General features: G+C 37.4%; 1 protein-coding gene across 2 annotated transcripts in view; it reads left to right on the top strand.

Moving 5' to 3' along the window:
• Positions 1–20,888, top strand: part of FHIP1A (FHF complex subunit HOOK interacting protein 1A) — a 477,992-nt gene that overhangs the window by 424,362 nt on the left and 32,742 nt on the right. For both annotated transcript variants that reach the window (XM_053703737.1, XM_053703738.1), the window contains exon 10: positions 8,473–8,651. In XM_053703737.1, coding sequence (XP_053559712.1) covers positions 8,473–8,651 — 179 coding nt within the window. The remainder of the gene's footprint in view (positions 1–8,472; positions 8,652–20,888) is intronic.

The following is a 20,888-nucleotide window of genomic DNA, read 5'->3' on the forward strand; positions in this document are numbered from 1 at the left end:
CCACACACCCCTACTCTAAAACCCACCCAATCCCCCCTTAAAAAAACCTAACACTAACCCCTTGAAGACCACCCTACCTTGAGCCATCTTCACCCAGCCGGGCACAAGTGGTCCTCCAGCCGACGCGGAGCCATCCTCTTCAAACAACGTCCTAACGAAGAATGAAGGTTCCTTTAAATTACGTCATCCAAGATGGCATCCCTTGAATTCCGATTGGCTGATAGGATTCTATCAGCCAATCAGAATTAAGGTAGGAAAAATCATATTGGCTGATTGGAACAGCCAATAGAATGCCAGTTCAATGCTATCTTCATCCTTCCGCTCCGCTCCGGAAGGATGAAGATAGAAGATGCCGCTTGGATGAAGCCTTCTGCCATCTGGAGGACCTCTTCTGCCCCGATCGGATGAAGACTTCTGCCGTATGGAGAACCACTTGTGCCTGGCTGGGTGAAGACAGCTCAAGGTAGGGTGATCTTCAGGGGGTTAGTGTTAGGTTTTTTTAAAGGGGGATTGGGTGGGTTTTAGAGTAGGGGTGTGTGGGTGGTGGGTTTTAATGTTGAGGGAGTATTTAATTTTTCTTTTACAGGTAAAAGAGCTGATTACTTTGGGGCAATGCCCGCAAAAGGCCCTTTTAAGGGCTATTTGTAATTTAGTATAGGGTAGGGAAATTTTATTATTTTGGGGGGCTTTTTTATTTTATTAGGGGGATTAGATTAGGTGTAATTAGTTTAAAATTCTTGTAATTCTTTTTTTATTTTCTGTAATTTAGTGTGTTTTTTTTCCGTAATTTAATTTATTGAATTTAATTGTAATTAATTGTAGGTAGTTTAGGTAATTTATTTAATGATAGTGTAGTGTTAGGTGTAATTGTAACTTAGGTTAGGATTTTTTTTACAGATAATTTTGTACTTAATTTAGCTAGGTAGTTATTAAATAGTTAATAACTATTTAATAACTATTCTACCTAGTTAAAATAAATACAAAGTTGCCTGTAAAATAAATATAAATCCTAAGCTAGCTACAATGTAACTATTAGTTATATTGTAGCTAGCTTAGGGTTTATTTTATAGGTAAGTATTTAGTTTTAAATAGGATTAATTTTTTTTAATTATGTTAAATGTATTTCATTTAATTTAAATTATATTTAAGTTAGGGGGGTCAGACTTAGGTTTAGGGGTTAATAAATTTATTATAGTAGTGGCGACGTTGGAGTCGGAAGATTAGGGGTTAATATAATAAATGTAGGTAGGTGTCGGCGACGATGCGGGTGGCAGATTAGTGGTTAATAAAATTTAACTTGTGTTTGCGAGGCGGGAGTGTGGCGGTTTAGGGGTTAATACATTTATTAAAGTGGCTGTGATGTCCGGTCGGCAGATTAGGGGTTAATAATTGTAGGTAGGTGGCAGCAACGTTGGGGGTGGCAGATTAGGGATTTATAAGTATAATGTAGGTGGCGGCGATGTTGGGGGCAGTAGATTAGGGGTTCATAGGGATAATGTAGGTGACAGCGGTGTGCGGAGCGGCAGATTAGGGGTTAATAATATAATGTAGGTGTCAACGATTGCTGTGGGGGCAGATTAGGGGTTAATAAGTGTACGATTAGGGGTGTTTAGACTCGGGGTTCATGTTAGGGTGTTAGGTGTAGGCATATTTTTTATTTTCCCATAGGAAACAATGGGACTGCGTTAGAAGCTGGACGCTGCTTTTTTGCAGGTGTTAGGTTTTTTCCAGCCAGCTCAGCCCCATTGTTTCCTATGGGGAAATCGTGCACGAGCACGTTAATGCCACCTTACCGCTACCGTAAGCAACGCTGGTATTGAGGTGAGATGTGGAGCTAAATTCTGCTCTACGCTCACCTTTTTGCGGCTAACGCCAGGTTTAAAAAAACCTGTAATACCAGCGTTGGCTTAAGGTAGCGTTAGAAAAAAAAGCCTCGTTAGCAACGCACCCCTATTAACGCCAAACTCGTAATCTAGGCGTATGAGTTTTAAATAAATCAAATATTATGGTATATTAACTAATTACCCCAAAATGAAAGTTGGGGAGAGGTAGGGGATAGGTCTGGGACTAGGTAAATTACTTGTCAGAAAGACTCTGGGACGCGGAGAGTTATGTAAGTATTGTCTAGTTAGGGCCTAAGCATATTGTCAGTAAATGATTGATCATAGGGACCAGAGACCTATACCTTTGGATTACCGTTGGAAGTGTAGACCAGTCGGGGTTACCATTGGAGATAATAGTGATTATTGGAACACTCGTGTAAAGGAACTCGGTTTGTAAAAATAGTAAAATTGATCCCAGGAAATATCAGAGATCTATACCTATTAATTACCACTTTCTATAATAAGAGAGAAAATGCTCATATACAAGAGCCAAAGTATATCCTATGTGTGTTCTCAATAAATCGTTAAACTAAGGAGATCAAAAATCTGTACCAATAAATAACCGTTATCAGTAGTATGAGTATCTTCAAATTATAGCCTGTACAAATTCTCTCCAAAATGTCATTCTATGGAGACCATGAACCTATACCTGTAAAATTACCACTAAAAGTAGTTATAGACTGTACATATGCACAAAGCCTATGCCTATTAATTACTGCTATAAGTGATATAAATACTGGGGCACATAGTGTGCAGGTGCCAAGTAAGTAATGAATTGCCTTTCTGGAAAAACTAAAAAATTGTGCCTATTCAATATCACTATCATAAGCAGAAAGAACAGGATGTGCTTATATTGGAAAGGCAATCTCCGTATGTATCGCTAGAAAAGAGTGTGGTAATCCTCCGAAAAAAAAATAAATATATATATATATATATAAAATATCTATAAATACCTTGGTTATAGTCTATAAATGATCTCAGCAAATGGTGGCTCGAAGGACATCGGTACCTATACCTTTGATTACCGTTAAATCACAGCTATGAGTGATAATAGATACTGTGACACTAGTATCTAGGTGATAAGTAAGTAGCAAAGTACCTTTCTGGAGATACCAGATATACCTATTAATACCGTTTGCTATGGTCTATAAAAGTTCTTGATCGGATTATGGCTCAAAGAGACTAATACTTATACCTTTTAATTACCATTAAATTACAACTATAAGTGATAGTTGATGCCATGGCACTAGTGTCCAGGTGATAAATTATTAGCAAATAACCTTTCTGGAAATACCAGAGATACCTATTAATACCGTTTATTATAATTGTTCTCAACAGATTGTGGCTCAAAGGAGACCGATACTTATATCTTTTAATTACCGTTAAGTTGCCGCTATGAGTAATGATGGATGCTATCACACTATTTTTCTGGAGATACCAGAGATCTATACCGTTTAAATACAGCTATCTTTAGTAATAAAATAGGAAATACTCATAGTGAGGAGCCAATCTCTGTGTATAACGCCAAATGAGAATATTGTGATCCTCAGAAAAATATTCTAAAATACCTATTAATACCTTTTTTAAGTACATAAGTCCAGGCATAGTGAGTTAAAAAAGGGAAGGGGAGAGAAGGGGAGCTGGGACGCCACTGACGTGTTTTGCCGTGGTGGATGTATAAAAAAAAGAATGTGTCTATTTTATTTATATATATATATATATATATATATATATATATATATATATATATATATATATATATATATATATATATATATATATATATATATATATATATATATATATATACATATATACAGTACATAAATCTGCAGTGTTATGGGTATGATTTGATGTAAGAATGAGGGGCTGCAATGCCAATAGTTTACTCTCATGATAGTGCAGGTCTAGCAGAGGGGACGCAAAGCCATGGATCTGATCTGGGTATGTGTTTAAGGACTAGGCACTGATAGGGGTATATGGCTGAAACAAGACATGTAGAGGGTCTTATGCCTAGGAGGCCGAATTATCAAGCTGTCAACTGTGCTGCATTTGCCAGCACTAATACGCCCGCCTAACATCGCGGCCGCGGACCTGAATACGCTCTCCATATTTATAAAAAAAGCTGTCAAAAAGCCGCACACCAAGTACGGGGCGATGTTGTTGACTAACAGTCATCGATCTCGCTGCTATTCGTTTTTTTCCCAACTTTATTTATATCCTGTCAGTAAACACTGCCAATATACTAAAATGTTTAACCCCTATCCCACCGCTCCCAGACCCCACCGCAACTTTAATAACGGTATTAACCCCTATCCTGCTGCTCCCGGAGCCCACCACAACTCTAATAAATGTATTAACCCCTATCCTGCCACTCCCGGAGCCCACCGCAACTCTAATAAAGTTATTAACCCCTATCCCTCCACTCCTGGAGCCCACCGCAACTCTAATAAAGTTATTAACCCCTATCCCTCCGCTCCCGGAGCCCACCGCAAATTTAATAAAGGTATTAACCCCTATCCCGCCGCTCCCGGAGCCCTCCGCAACTAAATAAATGTATTAACCCCTAAAACCCTGGCCTCCCACATCACTACCACTTACTAAACCTATTAACCTCTAAACCGCCAGCCCCCATCATCGCCATAAACTAAATTAAGCTATTAACCCCTAAACCTAACAACCCGCTAACTTTACATTAAATATTAACTCATCCCTACCTTATAATAAATTTAAACTTACCTTTAGAATTAAAATAAACTATATTAAACTACTTATTGACCTACCCTAACTATTATACTAAAATTACATTACATTACATTAAACTATTCATTAACCTAACCTATTATACTAAAATTACATTAAACTAACAATTAAATTAATTATATTACATATTTAAACACCTAACCCTACTCAAATTATTTAAATCTACTATTAAAAATTACTGTTACAAAAAAATAACAACTAAGTTACACAAAATAAAAAACACTCGGCTAGATTACGAGTTTTTGTCGGTAAGGCTTGTGGGGATAACGAGTAGATTCAGCTCACCGCTCACCTACAGACAATGCTGGTATTACGGGCTTTTACAAACCCGGCGTTAGCCGCAGAAAATTGAGCAAAGAGCAAAATTTTGCTCCACATCTCACCTCAATACCAGCACTGCTTACGGTAGCAGTGAGCTGGCTAAACGTGCTTGTGCACGATTTCCTCATAGGAATCAATGGGGCAGATTTGGCTGAAAAAAAAACACCTGCAAAAAAACTCCTGCAAAAATGCAGCATTCTGCCTGTATTTTTTTTTACAGGTCAAAAATTATTCTATTGTAATTATTTTATTATTTTCTGTAATTTAGTGTTTGTTTATTTTGTAATTTAGATAACTGTATTTAATTGTAGTTAGTTTAGGTAATTAATTTAATTATAGTGTAGTGTTAGGTGTAATTGTAACTTAGGTTTATTTTTATTTTACAGGTAAATTTGTCTTTATTTTAGCTAGGTAGCTATTAAATAGTTAATAACTATTTAATAACTATTGTACCTAGTTAAAATAAATACAAACTTCCCTGTAAAATAAAAATAAACCCTAAGCTAGCTACAATGTAACTATTAGTTATATTGTAGCTAGCTTAGGGTTTATTTTATAGGTAAGTATTTAGTTTTAAATAGGAATAATTTAGTTAATTAAAGTTATTTTATTTAGATTACCGTATTTTAAATTATATTTAAGTTAGGGGGGGTTAGACTTAGATTTAGGGGTTTATACATTTAATATAGTTGTGGCGATGTTGGGGCGGCAGATTAGGGGTTAATAAATGTAGGTAGGTGTCGGCGATGTTAGGGACGGCAGATTAGGGGTTAATAAAATTTAACTAATGTTTGTGAGGCGGGAGTGCGGCGGTATAGGGGTTAATATATTTATTAAAGTGGCGGCGATGTCCGGTCCGCAGATTAGGGGTTAAAATTGTATTTAAGTGTTTGCGATGTGGGGGGGGGGGCTCGGTTTAGGGGTTAATAGGTAGTTTATGGGTGTTAGTGTACTTTTTAGCAGTATATGTTACGGCGTTAGCCCATAAAACTCTTAACTACTGACTTTTAAATGCAGTACGAGTCTTGACAGGAGAGGGTCTACCACTCACTTTTTCCAAGACTCGTAATACCGACGTTATGCAAGTCCCATTGAAAATATGTGATACGCAATTTACGTAAGTGGATTTGCGGTATATTCGAGTCATGGGAAAAAAGTGAGCGGTACACCTGTACCTGCCAGACTTGTAATACCAGCGTTAGGAAAAAGCAGAAACTCGTAATCTAGCCGACTAAGTTACACAAAATAAAAAATAAATTATCAAATATTTAAACTAATTACACCTAATCGAATAGCCCTATGAAAATAAAAAAGCCCCCCCCCCCCCAAATAAATAAACCCTAGCCTTCACTAAACTACCAATGGCCCTTAAAGGGGCCTTTTGCGGGGCATTGCCCCAAAGAAATCAGCTCTTTTACCTGTAAATAAAAATACAAATACCCCCAAACAGTAAAACCCACCACCCACACAACCAACCCCCCAAATAAAAACCTATCTAAAAAACCTAAGCTCCCTATTGCCCTGAAAAGGGCATTTGTATGGGCATTACCCTTAAAAGGGCATTTAGCTCGTTTTCAGCCCAAAGTCCCTAACCTAAAATTAAAACCCTCCCAATAAACCCTTAAAAAAAACCTAACACTAACCCCCGAAGATCCACTTACAGTTTTTAAAAGACCGGACATCCATCCTCAACGAAGCGGCACAAGTCCTCAGCGAAGCCGGCAGAAGTCTTCATCCAAGCGGGCCGAACTCTTCATCCAAGCCGGCAGAAGTCTTCATCCAGACGGCATCTTCTATCTTCATCCATCCGGCGTGGAGTGGCTCCATCTTCAAGACATCCAGCGCGGAGCATCCTCTTCTTACGACGTCTTCTGAAGAATGAAGTTTCCCTTTAAATGACGTCATCATTAATTCTAAAGGTAAGTTTAAATTTATTATAAGATAGGGATGAGTTAATATTTAATGTAAAGTTAGCAGGTTGTTAGGTTTAGGGGTTAATAGCCTAATTTAGTTTATGGCGATGTGGAGGGCTGGCGGTTTAGGGGTTAATAGGTTTAGTAAGTAGTAGTGATGTGGGAGGCCAGAGGTTTAGGGGATAATACATTTATTTAGTTGCGGCGGGGTCCGGAAGCGGCGGGATAGGGGTTAATAACTTCATTAGAGTTGCGGTGGGCTCCGGGAGTGGCAGGATAGGGGTTAATACATTTATTTAGTTGCGGCGGGGTCAGGAGCGACGGGATTTGGGGTTAATAACATTATGTAGGTGGCGGCAGATTAGGGGTGTTTAGAATCAGGGCTTATGTTAGGGTGTTAGGTGTAAACATAACTTTTATTCTAGCATAGAAATCAATGGGATATCTGGCAGCATCGAACATAAGCTTTCACTGCTTTCAGACTCCCATTGATTCCTATGGCATACGCGGCCTTCAGGTTAGTGGATTGAAAACCAGGTACGCTGGGCCAGAAAAGTGACGAGCGTACCTGTTAGAAATTTGATAAATGGCAAAAGTTGTCAGATAGTGCCAATTTTGTATTCGGAACATCTGTAATGACGTAAGGATCGATCTGTGTCCGATTGAGACGGGCGGATCGTATGTTACGTCACAAATTTCAACTTTTGCCGGTCTGTAGGCTTTGATAAATGGGGCGAATCAGGCTCGCCAAAATTACGCTGCGGAATTCCAGTGTATTTGCGGTTGAAGGCTTGATAAATATCCCTTTATGTCCCTTTAAGAAGCTTATATATTTCTAAGGTACAAATAAGAAGCAGGGTATAAAATAACTTATGCATAAAATACTCCCAAAATGGAACACAAGTTAGGAAAGCAGAATGTAACAGCAAATAAGATCAAGAAATAAGATAGCACATTCTTCTCTAAAGTGCTGTAGCTTACTTTATAATTCAGAATGTTCTAGGGCAGGTTTCTTCAAACCTTTTGTCAGGACCCTTTACTGGGTCACAAAACAATGTTTACTGGGTTGTGACTTGTGTGTGAGATTTGGATGCATGTTAAGGTGTTTATATACACAGTGTATTCATATATATATACTGTATATATATATATATATATACTGTATATATATATATATATATATATATATATACTTATATGTCTATGACTAAAGCTCTGAGCCGAAACATGTCAGACAAGTCAATGCCGTTGCTGTTTTAATTTTGTGCCAATAAACTTTTTTTTTTGCTTTTACATGAAGATTGTGCCATTTAACTTTTTGTCAAACAAATAATTATATATATATATATATATTTATTTATTTTTTTTGTTCATTCAGTGAGAAAGAAATAATATGCCACAAACATTATAGAGCAATGATTATTGTAACGAAACATCAGCAAGTAATGCAAATTTGCATGACAGAAACAATTGTGTACTTATTTTTATAAAATATTGAATTTCCTCTATACCTTGACTGTATTTTTATACTTTACACATGTTATATTGTTTTGACCTCATGCTTAAATATGTGCATATTTTATCCTCAACAGGTCCATTCATCAGTGTTGTGTTATCGAAATTAGAGAACATGCTTGAAAATTCCTTGCACGTTAATCTATTGCTGATTGGGATAATTACTCTGCTTGCAACTTACCCTCAGCCTCTAATACGATCCTTTCTGCTCAATACAAACATGGTGTTTCAACCTAGTGTACGCTCTTTATATCAGGTATAGTTAAAATGCTTCATGCACTGCTAGCTAATTCAATTAATTATTTTTTTTCAAATGTAAGTGTAGAACTGCTTTACTAACAATATTGTATCAATGCAAATGTGTATGTGTTTAGTATGACAAAAGCTCATTCATTAAGTTATAAGCTGTAAATAAATAATTCTATACTTCCTCAGTCATGAACATCTATTTTATTCAAAACATTGCACCTAATCACTGCTAATGTATACAGCAGGGGTCATCAATTGTGGACCTCCAGAGGTTTTGCTCACCTGGCTGAGCGTCATGGGAAATGTAGTTCCAAGACCTCTGAAGGGCCACAATTGATGACACGTGGTCTATAGTTTAATTGGTTTGCAGCATTACATGCTTTGAATGACAATGATTAATAATTGATTGTGAATTGATTTTATTAATGATCTTATAATCAAAGCCCTTGGTATAATTTCTGTGACCAAATGCATAGATGTGTCTGTAGTCTCTTCATTGTACTAACTAAAACATTAGGGTTAAATAATTTTTATGGTATCCTAATGCATTACCCAGAAATATTTTTACATTATTATTATTACATCTAAAAAAGTAAAACAAGATAATTCAAATGCACACATTAAAATGAATTAAATTTTACTTGCACTATACATTTTTTATGTTCCTGTAAGATCTAAATCGAAATATAGCTGTGAATGGGGCTGAATGACAGACAAATTGCCACTCAATTCTCCTCGGTAGGAGAGAAAGCATCAAACCCCAGACGTATGTTTCAGCCTCTCTGGGCCTCATCAGTGAGGTACAGTTGTATCACTCTAGGAGTTTTGCCAGATGTCCTGCATAAAAATACTGGACAATTTATAAGTGACTTGGCACAATGGTATGTGATATAAGAAATCACCCCTGCCAAAGCACTATGCACTCTTAACCTACCTTGAATATTTTTCACATCTAAGCAGTCATTTGGCTGACATCTATAAATCAATAATTTTACCTCTTTGTTGCCTGTAACACATAAACAGTAGAGATATGACCTCTTGGCTACCCCTCACTACTTTCTGCTCCCTATTTATATATCCCACCATAACTAACATGAGTATTGCTTTGTATCTGGAAATAAACTTTACCAAGCATCAAATTGAACATATCTTCTGCTGATCAGAGTTAAACTTTAAACAGTTGCCCAGAACTGATTTTTTTTCCTGCATCCTCACCATAAAGGAGAGTGTTGTGGTTAAACACAATACTTGGAAGCAAAAAACATGAAATATTGTATATCTAACTTGCAAAGCTTACTCAGAGTTCCCTGGTCCATTGGTAACAATGTATACAGAGTACTTCTTGGGATAAGCAAGTGTGGATACTTGCCTAGATTTGATAATTTTCTATACAATAATGCTATCACACTTGCTGCTCTGTATTCATTGAAGCATAGGAGCACTCAGAGACGGAAAAAAAACCTCAACATTTAAAGTGTCAAGTATTTATGTAAATATTTTACTGGACAGCCTACTAAAATACTGGACAGCCTACTAAAATACTGGACTATCCAGTTGAATGCTGAACACCTGGTAACCATGCCCTCTAGGCATGCGAGTAAGGTTTCTATATCTAGTTTACTTTCTTTCTCTTAAGGTGACCCCAGAGTAATTTACATACAAAAAAAGAAAAAAAGACAGATGCCCTCAACTGAGAATGAAGAGAAGCTGGAAAAACTTCTTAACAGGTCAATATCACTCAGGGTGCAGTCTCTTTTAGTTCACTTTGCCTTTGGGGACAGAAAGCAGCAAATCCCAGAGTTCTTCTCTTCCTCTTAATACAAATTTTATATTATTGTCATATTTTCATAAGTAATGAGCATGTGAATCAATAACATTAATAGTATAACTAGGGGGCGTGTCTAGGCAGCAGCTGGGTTCAGAATCAAAATCAGAGGCTCCTGCTAGGATAAAGATAATCTGCCGATTATTGCTGAAACACACGATTATCCTGATATATTTTTGCCATATATAGTTGCTTTATACACTGCTGAACAAACTGGTTTGGTGCATTTATGGGACTCTGAGCTAGACCGCTGAGTCCTCAGGCAGCAGCCTTACTTGGAACCTCAGAACTCCCCCGTGTAACCCGGGTTTGACAGTCACATTGGGACTGTTCTATTTACATATATACTCTAGAAGCTGTGAAAAATAGGTGCTAAACAGATTTGATTGGCTATTGTCTCTTATTCAATCCACAAAAGTAGCAGTAGATCCTATTGATTCTAAGGTGCCATATACTACAACGTCACTGAACCAGCAGGAAGAACCTCACCTATGTTCTGAGCAACTTTTTTAGAGAAGGATTCTGCTTCCTTCAGTTGTAAGGAGAGACCTGCCTGTTTGCCTCTTAACCCCCTGGGGAGGGATGTGGCCAGCCCTATTGGGGAAAATGTTACTCTATTGCTGCTATTAGAGAAAGATTCCTTACAGGCAGCTTATAGCCAGGCGAAGGGGGTCCTAGAGAAGCCTTTAAAGGAAACCTAGAACAGACTTGAGGACCAGTGGATGAGTCAAAGCCTATCTACTTCTCCCACTGCCTAGCAGGACTTACCAGTACAGGTGTATAATTCAGCATTGGATAAAAGGGTGTCATCTAGTCCAGAGCCTGCTGAACAATCCATCATCAGCAAATTGGATCCAATCCCTAGTACGGTGTACAAATGCAGCTTTTTTACCTATGTGGTGTGGTAAGAATAAGATGGAGTTAGTTTATTAATCTACTATTTGGTGATTAGCTTAAGCAGAGTATCAGAAAAAAACATGTCTACTTAATAGACCGTTTACATTTTTTGGTGTCATAATACACTGTGTGTATTCTCTTGTTAATTTTCTCTGCTTTTACTCTCAGCACTAATCTTAATGAAGAAGTAATGTAAGTTTCTGATATGTTTAGTGCTGCTCAATATAGCCCTCGTATATGTGTTCTTATATATGTTCTGTTGACACTGCTTGTCTCTCTACAATGTAGAAGGGGTTAACTATCTGATTCCATAAGAGAATGCATAATAGCTGTGTGTTTTCTTGTATTTTTCAGTACCTACTTCTATCTATCATATCTTAGATTATCCCATTAAAATATGTACCAACAGAAAGCTACATATATTTCAGAGGTTTCCTAGGTATACCATTGCTGCTTAGCCAGATCCCTATCTGATGGCTTATTATAATTACCCGGTGTAGGTTAGCAAATGCCATGAATTTCCAACCTAATTACGGCAATATAGTGGTTTTTATTTGAAACTAAGGAGAGTGGTATATAGTTTTTACTATATACAATATATTAATAGCTGACAGGGAACTATGGCTGGGTGACCATTTATGTCTTTTTTAAATATGGATGGATGTCGCCTCAATTTGATATACCTGTTTGAGTCTGTTAAAATGAAGAATTTGTAGTTTATAGATCTTGACATAAGCCATTGCTAATGTAGACCCAGATTAGTTGCACGGTACGGCTTTACCGCTTAAAAAATGGCCTTTGAGTACGGAATGGTCAGCTCCTCATTATTACAAGTCACAAGTGATCGTTATGGCCTATACCGCAACGATCCATTCCGCAATCAAAGACCAGTAGTTATGGATTTTGCGAAACAAAAATGTTTCACAAAATTCATAATAAATATGTTACAAAGTACACGCACACCCATAAACTACCTATTAACCCCTAAACCGCCACCCCCGCATTGCAAATACAACAATAAACCTATTAACTCCTAATGTGCCGCCCACCCAAATCGCGACTACCTAAATTAAAGTATTAACCCCTAATCCACCTTTCCCCCCACATCGTTAACACCTAATCAACCTATTAACACCTAAACCGGCGTCCGGCCACTTTGCAAATACTAAAATAAACCTATTAACTCCTAAACCGCCACCCCCCCCCCCCTGCACATCGCAACAACATTTTTTTAATTATTAAGTCCTAAACATAACACCCCCTAACTTTAAATTAAAGTTACACTATAACTACCTTAAAATAAATAAAAACTTACCTGTGAAATAAAAAAAAACCTAAGCTTAAACTATAAATAAACCTAACATTACTGTTTTTAAAAAAATAAGATACCAAAATTAAAAAACCTAAATTACATAATTTCAAAATCCTAACACTACAAAAAAAACAACAACCTAACATTACAAAAAATAACAAACTTTAAAATTAAACAAAATAACAAAATCTAGCATTACAGAAAATAACAAACTCTAAAATTACACAAAATAAGAAAATGTAACATTACAGAAAATAAACGAAATTATCCAAAATAAAAAAAGTTAATCCTAATCTAATAACCATTTAAAATAAAAAAGCCTCCCCAAAATAAAAACACCCCCTAATCTAACAATAAACTACAAATAGCCCTTAAAAGGGCTTTTTACAGGCTATTGCCCTAAAGATATCAGCTTTTTTACACACAAAAAATACAAAGTCCACCCTAACAGTACAACCCTCCACCCACCCAACCCCCCCAAATAAAAAAGACCTAACTTAAAAAAAACTAATCTACCCATTGCCCCTAAAGGGGCATTTGTATGGGCATTGCACTTAAAAGGGCAATCAGTTCTTTTAGTGCCCATGAAAATTAAAAAAGCCCTAATCTAAAAAAAAAAAACCACTAACCTCCAAATACTCACCTGAAGTCTGGCAGCGAAAGTCTTCTTCTAGGCGGCTCCATCTTCATCCAGTGCGGGACGATCTTCAATTTTCATCCCGGTGGCACAGAGCGGAGGCGACTTGGTGGTGATGCAATAGTCTGCCGTACACAGAAGATTCAATGCAAAAGGGGTACCTTGCATTTCTATTGGCTGAAAATTCAAATCAGCCCATAGGATGAGAACTGCTAACATCCTATTGGCTGTTCAAATCATCCAATAGAATTTAAGCAGCTCTCATCCTATTGGCTGATTTTAACTTTCTTTTCTCCATAGACTTCAATGGGGAAAAAGAAAATGCTGTAGCGATTTCGTAATCGCAGGTTTTTTTCCTACATTTTTTCTTCTCCATTGATCTCTATGGAAAAAACGTGCACAAGCACGCCAAGTCAGAACTTTGTTATTGTGCGGTATGCGGCTTACTGCACCATAACACACAACCAAATAAAGTTTTAGGGAGACGTATAATACCGGTGGTATAGAAATAGCGGTAAGGATCAATTTTGCGCTGTGTGTATGATACGGCTTTACTGCACAACTTGTAATCTGGGTCGTAGTATTTTATATGTATACTTCTCAGTTGCTTTCTGCTTTTTGCAGGGATCTACCTTATTTCACTTATATACAGCATTTATGACAAGCTGCTATTAATGCCCAGAATATCTGTTGGTTTTGGCATATACAAGGGCTCAAAACATATCTTCCAGCTTACATATACCACCAAAATACATACCTTTTTTATTTAAGATCACCTCTAGGCAATATACACCCAGGTGGAGCATTTAAGCATCATGCATTTAGCTAACTTTTGGTTGATGTATACATAATTCATCACTTCTATGTTTGTTTTTAATATACAGGTGGCCCTCATTTTACAACAGTTCAATTTACACCGTTTCAGAATAACAACCATTTTTTCCAGTCATGTGACTGCTATTGAAAAGCATTGAGAAGCAGTGCATTTATTAAAATAGCCAGTAGGTGGATATGTCCGCTTGTGTTGCAGCAAAGCCAAGCAAGCTGAAACTAATCAGTTTAACCAGACTTGAGCTATCGAGCAGATTTCAAAGGAACAAGATCTTCCTGTCTATAAATCAGTCCAGATTGGAATACATAGAAAAAACTGTTGCAGAAAAATGCAAGTGAAGTCTGTGTTGTGTGATTATTTTATTAGGTTTATAATGCTGTTTAGCAAATGTTTTTGTTCATTTAACTCAGTTTAATTATATATTCTGTGTTGTGTGATTATTTTATTAGGTTTATAATGCTGTTTAGCATTTACAGTCTTCATTTCAAAGCTTTAAAAATAATGTATTAGGTGTTACTTATGACAATTTTGAGAGGGGCCTGGAACCTATCTCCCTCACTTCCCTTTGACTTACATTATAAACTGGGTTTCAATTTACAACGGTTTCGATTTACAACCATTCCTTCTGGAACCTAACCCCGGCGTAAACTGAGGGCTACCTTATGTTATTCATTCCATTAAAAAAAAGCAGACTTGATTCTTAAACATTTATCTAGTTTTAATTTAATAATTGATACCAAATATAGAAAGTAGGGATGCACCGATACCGATACTAGTATCTGTATCGGTACCGATACCAAGTATTTGCATGAGTGCACCGATACTTAAACCGATACCTCCACTTCCTACCCATATGCTATCTTGTGGCGTTTTTTCAAACTGCATGTTCCCATTTCATTTTAAACTGGAGTGGAGACTAAACTAAAAATTGTTTACTACTGTTCTGACAATACAAATTGTAGGAGAGATCACTGTACCTCGTTCAGACAAACCCCTGAAGTACTGGGCAGTTAATAAACAGATTTCCAGCTCTGGCTAAAATGGCCCAAAAATATCTTTCTGCCCCATGCAGTAGTGTGGAAAGTGAAAGACTGTTCAACTTAGAGTCGAACCTCCATACAAATGTCAGATTGATGTTATATAACAGCCCTACAACCCAATTGCATCACCCCTTTAAATGTAATATTTTATTGTAATATTTTTTATTTATAAACATGTTCAGTGAACTGTTTTATTATTTCATAATGTCTTTTGAATTACAGCCCTTTATAATTATAAATAAGGATTCTTAAATAATTAGTCTGTATTGTGCTTGGTAAACTGTCACATGACATTAAAAAAAGTATCGGTAATTGGTATCGGCGAGTATTTGAAAACAAGTATCGGTACTTGTACTCAGTCATAAAAAAATGGTATCGGTGCAACCCTAATAGAAAGGTTTGAATTATTTAACTAGGTTGTTGTTTACAAATATAAGTCAAGGGTCCAACAGCGTCCCTATCATCATTTAAATAAACTTCCTTTGTTTCCTACTGCTGATATTAAAAGTCTAAGGCCTAGATTTAGAGTTGGGCGGTAGCCGTCAAAACCAGCGTTAGAGGCTCCTAACGCTGGTTTTGGGCTACTGCTGGTATTTGGAGCCAGTCATTAAAGGGTCTAACGCTCACTTTCCAGCCGCGACTTTTCAATACCGCAGATCCCCTTACGTCAATTGCGTATCCTATCTTTTCAATTGGATCTTTCTAACGCCGGTATTTAGAGTCGTGGCTGAAGTGAGCGTTAGAAATCTAACGACAAAACTCCAGCCGCAGAAAAAGGTCAGCAGTTAAGAGCTTTCTGGGCTAACACCGGTTTATAAAGCTCTTAACTACTGTGCTCTAACACCCATAAACTACCTATGTACCCCTAAACCGAGGTCCCCCCACATCGCTGCCACTATATTTAAATTTTTTTAACCCCTAATCTTCCGCTCCGTACACTGCCGCCAACTACGTTATCCCTATGTACCCCTAATCTGCTGCCCCTAATACCGCCGACCCCTATATTATATTTATTAACCCCTAATCTGCCACCCCCGCTATCGCTGACCCCTGCATATTATTATTAACCCCTAATCTGCCGCTCCGTACACCACCGCCACCTACATTATAGCTATGTACCCCTAATCTGCTGCCCCTAACACCGCCGACCCCTATATTATATTTATTAACCCCTAATCTGCCCCCCTCAACGTCGCATCCACCTGCCTAAACTTATTAACCCCTAATCTGCCGAGCGGACCGCACCGCTACTATAATAAAGTTATTAACCCCTAATCAGCCTCACTCCCGCCTCAATAACCCTATAATAAATAGTATTAACCCCTAATCTGCCCTCCCTAACATCGCTGACACCTAACTTCAATTATTAACCCCTAATCTGCCGACCGAATCTCGCCGCTACTGTAATAAATGGATTAACCCCTAAAGCTAAGTCTAACCCTAACAGTAACACCCCCCTAAATTAAATATAATTTAAATCTAACGAAATAAATTAACTCTTATTAAATAAATTATTCCTATTTAAAGCTAAATACTCACCTGTAAAATAAACCCTAATATAGCTACAATATAAATTATAATTATATTATAGCTATTTTAGGATTTATATTTATTTTACAGGTAACTTTGTATTTATTTTAACCAGGTACAATAGCTATTAAATAGTTAAGAACTATTTAATAGCTAAAATAGTTAAAATAATTACAAAATTACCTGTAAAATAAATCCTAACCTAAGTTACAATTAAACCTAACACTACACTATCAATAAATTAATTAAATAAAATACCTACAATTACCTACAATTAAACCTAACACTACACTATCAATACATTAATTAAATACAATACCTACAAATAACTACAATTAAATAAACTAATTAAAGTACAAAAAATAAAAAAGAACTAAGTTACAAAAAATAAAAAAATATTTACAAACATCAGAAAAATATTACAACAATTTTAAACTAATTACACCTACTCTAAGCCCCCTAATAAAATAACAAAGCCCCCCAAAATAAAAAAATGCCCTACCCTATTCTAAATTTAAAAAGTTCAAAGCTCTTTTACCTTACCAGCCCTTAAAAGGACCTTTTGTGGGGCATGCCCCAAAGAATTCAGCTCTTTTGCCTGTAAAAAAAAAACATACAATACCCCCCCCAACATTACAACCCACCACCCACATACCCCTAATCTAACCCAAACCCCCCTTAAATAAACCTAACACTAAGCCCCTGAAGATCTTCCTACCTTATCTTCACCTCGCTGGGTATCACCGATCGGTCCTGGCTCCGAAATCTTTATCCAACCCAAGCGGGGGCTGGCGATCCATAATCCTGCGGCTGAAGAGGTCCAGAAGAGGCTCCAAAGTCTTCATCCTATCCGGGAAGAAGAGGCGATCCAGACCGGCAACCATCTTGATCCAAGCGGCATCTTCTATCTTCATCCGATGAGGAACGGCTCCATCGTGAAGACCTCCAGCGCGGATCAATCTTCTTCCTCCGACATCCAACTGAAGAATGACGGTTCCAGCCAATAGAATGCGAGCTCAATCTGATTGGCTGATCGGATCAGCCAATCGGGTTGAACTTGATTCTGATTGGCTGATTCCATCAGCCAATCAGAATTTTCCTACCTTAATTCCGATTGGCTGATAGAATCCTATCAGCCAATCGGAATTCGAGGGACGCCATCTTCCAATCTAATCCAATCAGCCAATCAGATTGAGCTCGCATTCTATTGGCTGTTCCGATCAGCCAATAGAATGCAAGCTCAATCTGATTGGCTGATTGGATCAGCCAATCGGGTTGAACTTGATTCTGATTGGCTGATTCCATCTTAATACCTTAATTCCGATTGGCTGATAGAATCCTATCAGCCAATCAGAATTCGAGGGACGCCATCTTGGATGACGTCATTTAAAGGAACCGTCATTCGGCGAGTAGGCGTCGGTTGAAGAGGTTGGATCCGCGTCGGTTGGAAAGAAGATGGCTCCGCTTCGCTCCAGAAGAAAGAAGATTGAAGATGCGGCTTGATAGAAGACTTCATCCCGATGATGGACTTCCGACTTCAGCCCGATGATGGAGTTCTTCAGCCGCCGCTTGGATCCAGACTTCAGCCCGAGGATGGACGTCACTCTTCAGCCTCCCGCTTGGGCTTGGATCAACACTTCCGAGGCTTGGATCAAGACTTCCGAGGACGGATCGGTGAACCTGGTATGGTGAAGATAAGGTAGGAAGATCTTCAGGGGCTTAGTGTTAGGTTTATTTAAGGGGGGTTTGGGTTAGATTAGGGGTATGTGGGTGGTGGGTTGTAATGTTGGGGGGGGGGGTATTGTATGTGTTTTTTTTACAGGCAAAAGAGCTGAATTCTTTGGGGCATGCCCCGCAAAGGGCCCTGTTCAGGGCTGGTAAGGTAAAAGAGCTTTGAACTTTTTTAATTTAGAATAGGGTAGGGCATTTTTTTATTTTGGGGGGCTTTGTTATTTTATTAGGGGGCTTAGAGTAGGTGTAATTAGTTTAAAATTGTTGTAATATTTTTCTAATGTTTGTAAAGATTTTTTTATTTTTTGTAACTTAGTTCTTTTTTATTTTTTGTACTTTAGTTAGTTTATTTAATTGTAGTTATTTGTAGGTATTGTATTTAAATAATTTATTGATAGTGTAGTGTTAGGTTTAATTGTAACTTAGGTTAGGATTTATTTTACAGGTAATTTTGTAATTATTTTAACTAGGTAACTATTAAATAACTATTAACTATTTAACAGCTATTGCACCTGGTTAATATAATTACAAAGTTGCCTGTTAAATAAATATTAATCCTAAAATATCTACAATATAATTATAATTTATATTGTAGCTATATGAGGGTTTATTTTACAGGTAAGTATTTAGCTTTAAATAGGAATAAGTTATTTAATAATAGTTAATTTATTTCGTTAGATAAAAATTATATTTAACTTAGGGGGGTGTTAGGGTTAGGGTTAGAATTAGCTTTAGGGGTTAATACATTTATTAGAATAGCGGTGAGCTCCAGTCGGCAGATTAGAGGTTAATGTTTGAAGTTAGGTGTCGGCGATGTTAGGGAGGGCAGATTAGGGGTTAATACTATTTATTATAGGGTTATTGAGGCGGGAGTGAGGCGGATTAGGGGTTAATAACTTTATTATAATAGCGGCGCGGTCCGGTCGGCAGATTAGGGGTTAATAAGTTTAGGCAGGTGGAGGCGACGTTGTGGGGGGCAGATTAGGGGTTAATAAATATAATATAGGGGTCGGCGGTGTTAGGGGCAGCAGATTAGGGGTACATAGGGATAATGTAAGTAGCGGCGGTTTACGGAGCGGCAGATTAGGGGTTAAAAAAATATGCAGGTGTCAGCGATAGCGGGGGCGGCAGATTAGGGGTTAATAAGTGTAAGGGTAGGGGTGTTTAGACTCGGGGTACATGTTAGGGTGTTAGGTGCAGACGTAGGAAGTGTTTCCCCATAGGAAACAATGGGGCTGCGTTAGGAGCTGAACGCGGCTTTTTTGCAGGTGTTAGGTTTTTTTTCAGCTCAAACTGTCCCATTGTTTTCTATGGGGGAATCGTGCACAAGCACGTTTTTGAAGCTGGCCGCGTCCGTAAGCACCGCTGGTATCGAGAGTTGCAGTGGCATTAAATTATGCTCTACGCTCCCTTTTTGGAGCCTAACGCACTGAAAACCCAGCCATTCTGTGAACTTTAAATACCAGCGGTATTTAAAAGGTGCGGCCAGAAAAAAGCATGCGTTGCTAACGCACCCCTTTGGCCGCAGAACTCTAAATCTAGGCGTAAGAAAGGCCTTACTATGTCTAGGAGGTAGAAAATGAGAGCTCTTGTCTTTATTCTGCTATTGTTGTACAAGCACTGTATAGGCTACAACTATATTGTAAATTGATATTCTATGTGCTCTTTAAATCTATATGTACTTGTGGATGCTGTTAGGAAATGGGGAGCAGATATTTTGGTAACTTAAAATTTGCTCTGTATTTTTTTAAAATTTCTGGTTGTATCCTATTTTTACTGTACAGCTGTCAGAGTTTGTACCAGACATCTGTGTATCCTAAAATGTGTATATGTACCTGTCACCCCTGAAAATTGTCCTTCAATAAAAAAATTACTTTATAAAAAAAAAAAAAAAAAATCAGTGAAACTAAATTTTATTAAAGTAATGGCAATGGTGACAGAAATGTGCTAACAAATGTGTAGGCCTTTAAAAGCTGCTCATAGGTGTGTCATTGTAATTGAACTGGCCATACAACTACAACAGGCCGTAAACCAGTGCTTATGCATAAGAAATATTACAGTTCGATAGTTTAAAATTAAATAGTGTTTATTATAGGCATGGCAGAATCTCTAAACATAAAAAATATGGGTTTTTTTTTATTTAAAATACCATTCTGACCTGGAATCCAGTATTTCAGTCAGTTCTGCTGCTCATTCAAACGTTATGAACATTTGAAAAAAACAGCATTTTACATATAACTTTTGTTCAAATTTAAACATATTACTTTCTGCATTTTGAAAATAGCAGGCAAGAAAAATAATTTACAGGTAACTGAGGGTGAGTGCTATGAAATAATAGATAAGTGTAATATATCTACTGGTAGGAAGAACATCTTAACCTTTTTAGAAAATACAAAATAGATTTCTGCTTTAACTAGTGGCACACAATGTACTCTCTATT

This window comes from Bombina bombina, chromosome 2, assembly GCF_027579735.1.
Source record: "Bombina bombina isolate aBomBom1 chromosome 2, aBomBom1.pri, whole genome shotgun sequence".
In the NCBI taxonomy this organism is placed as follows: Eukaryota; Metazoa; Chordata; class Amphibia; order Anura; family Bombinatoridae; genus Bombina; species Bombina bombina.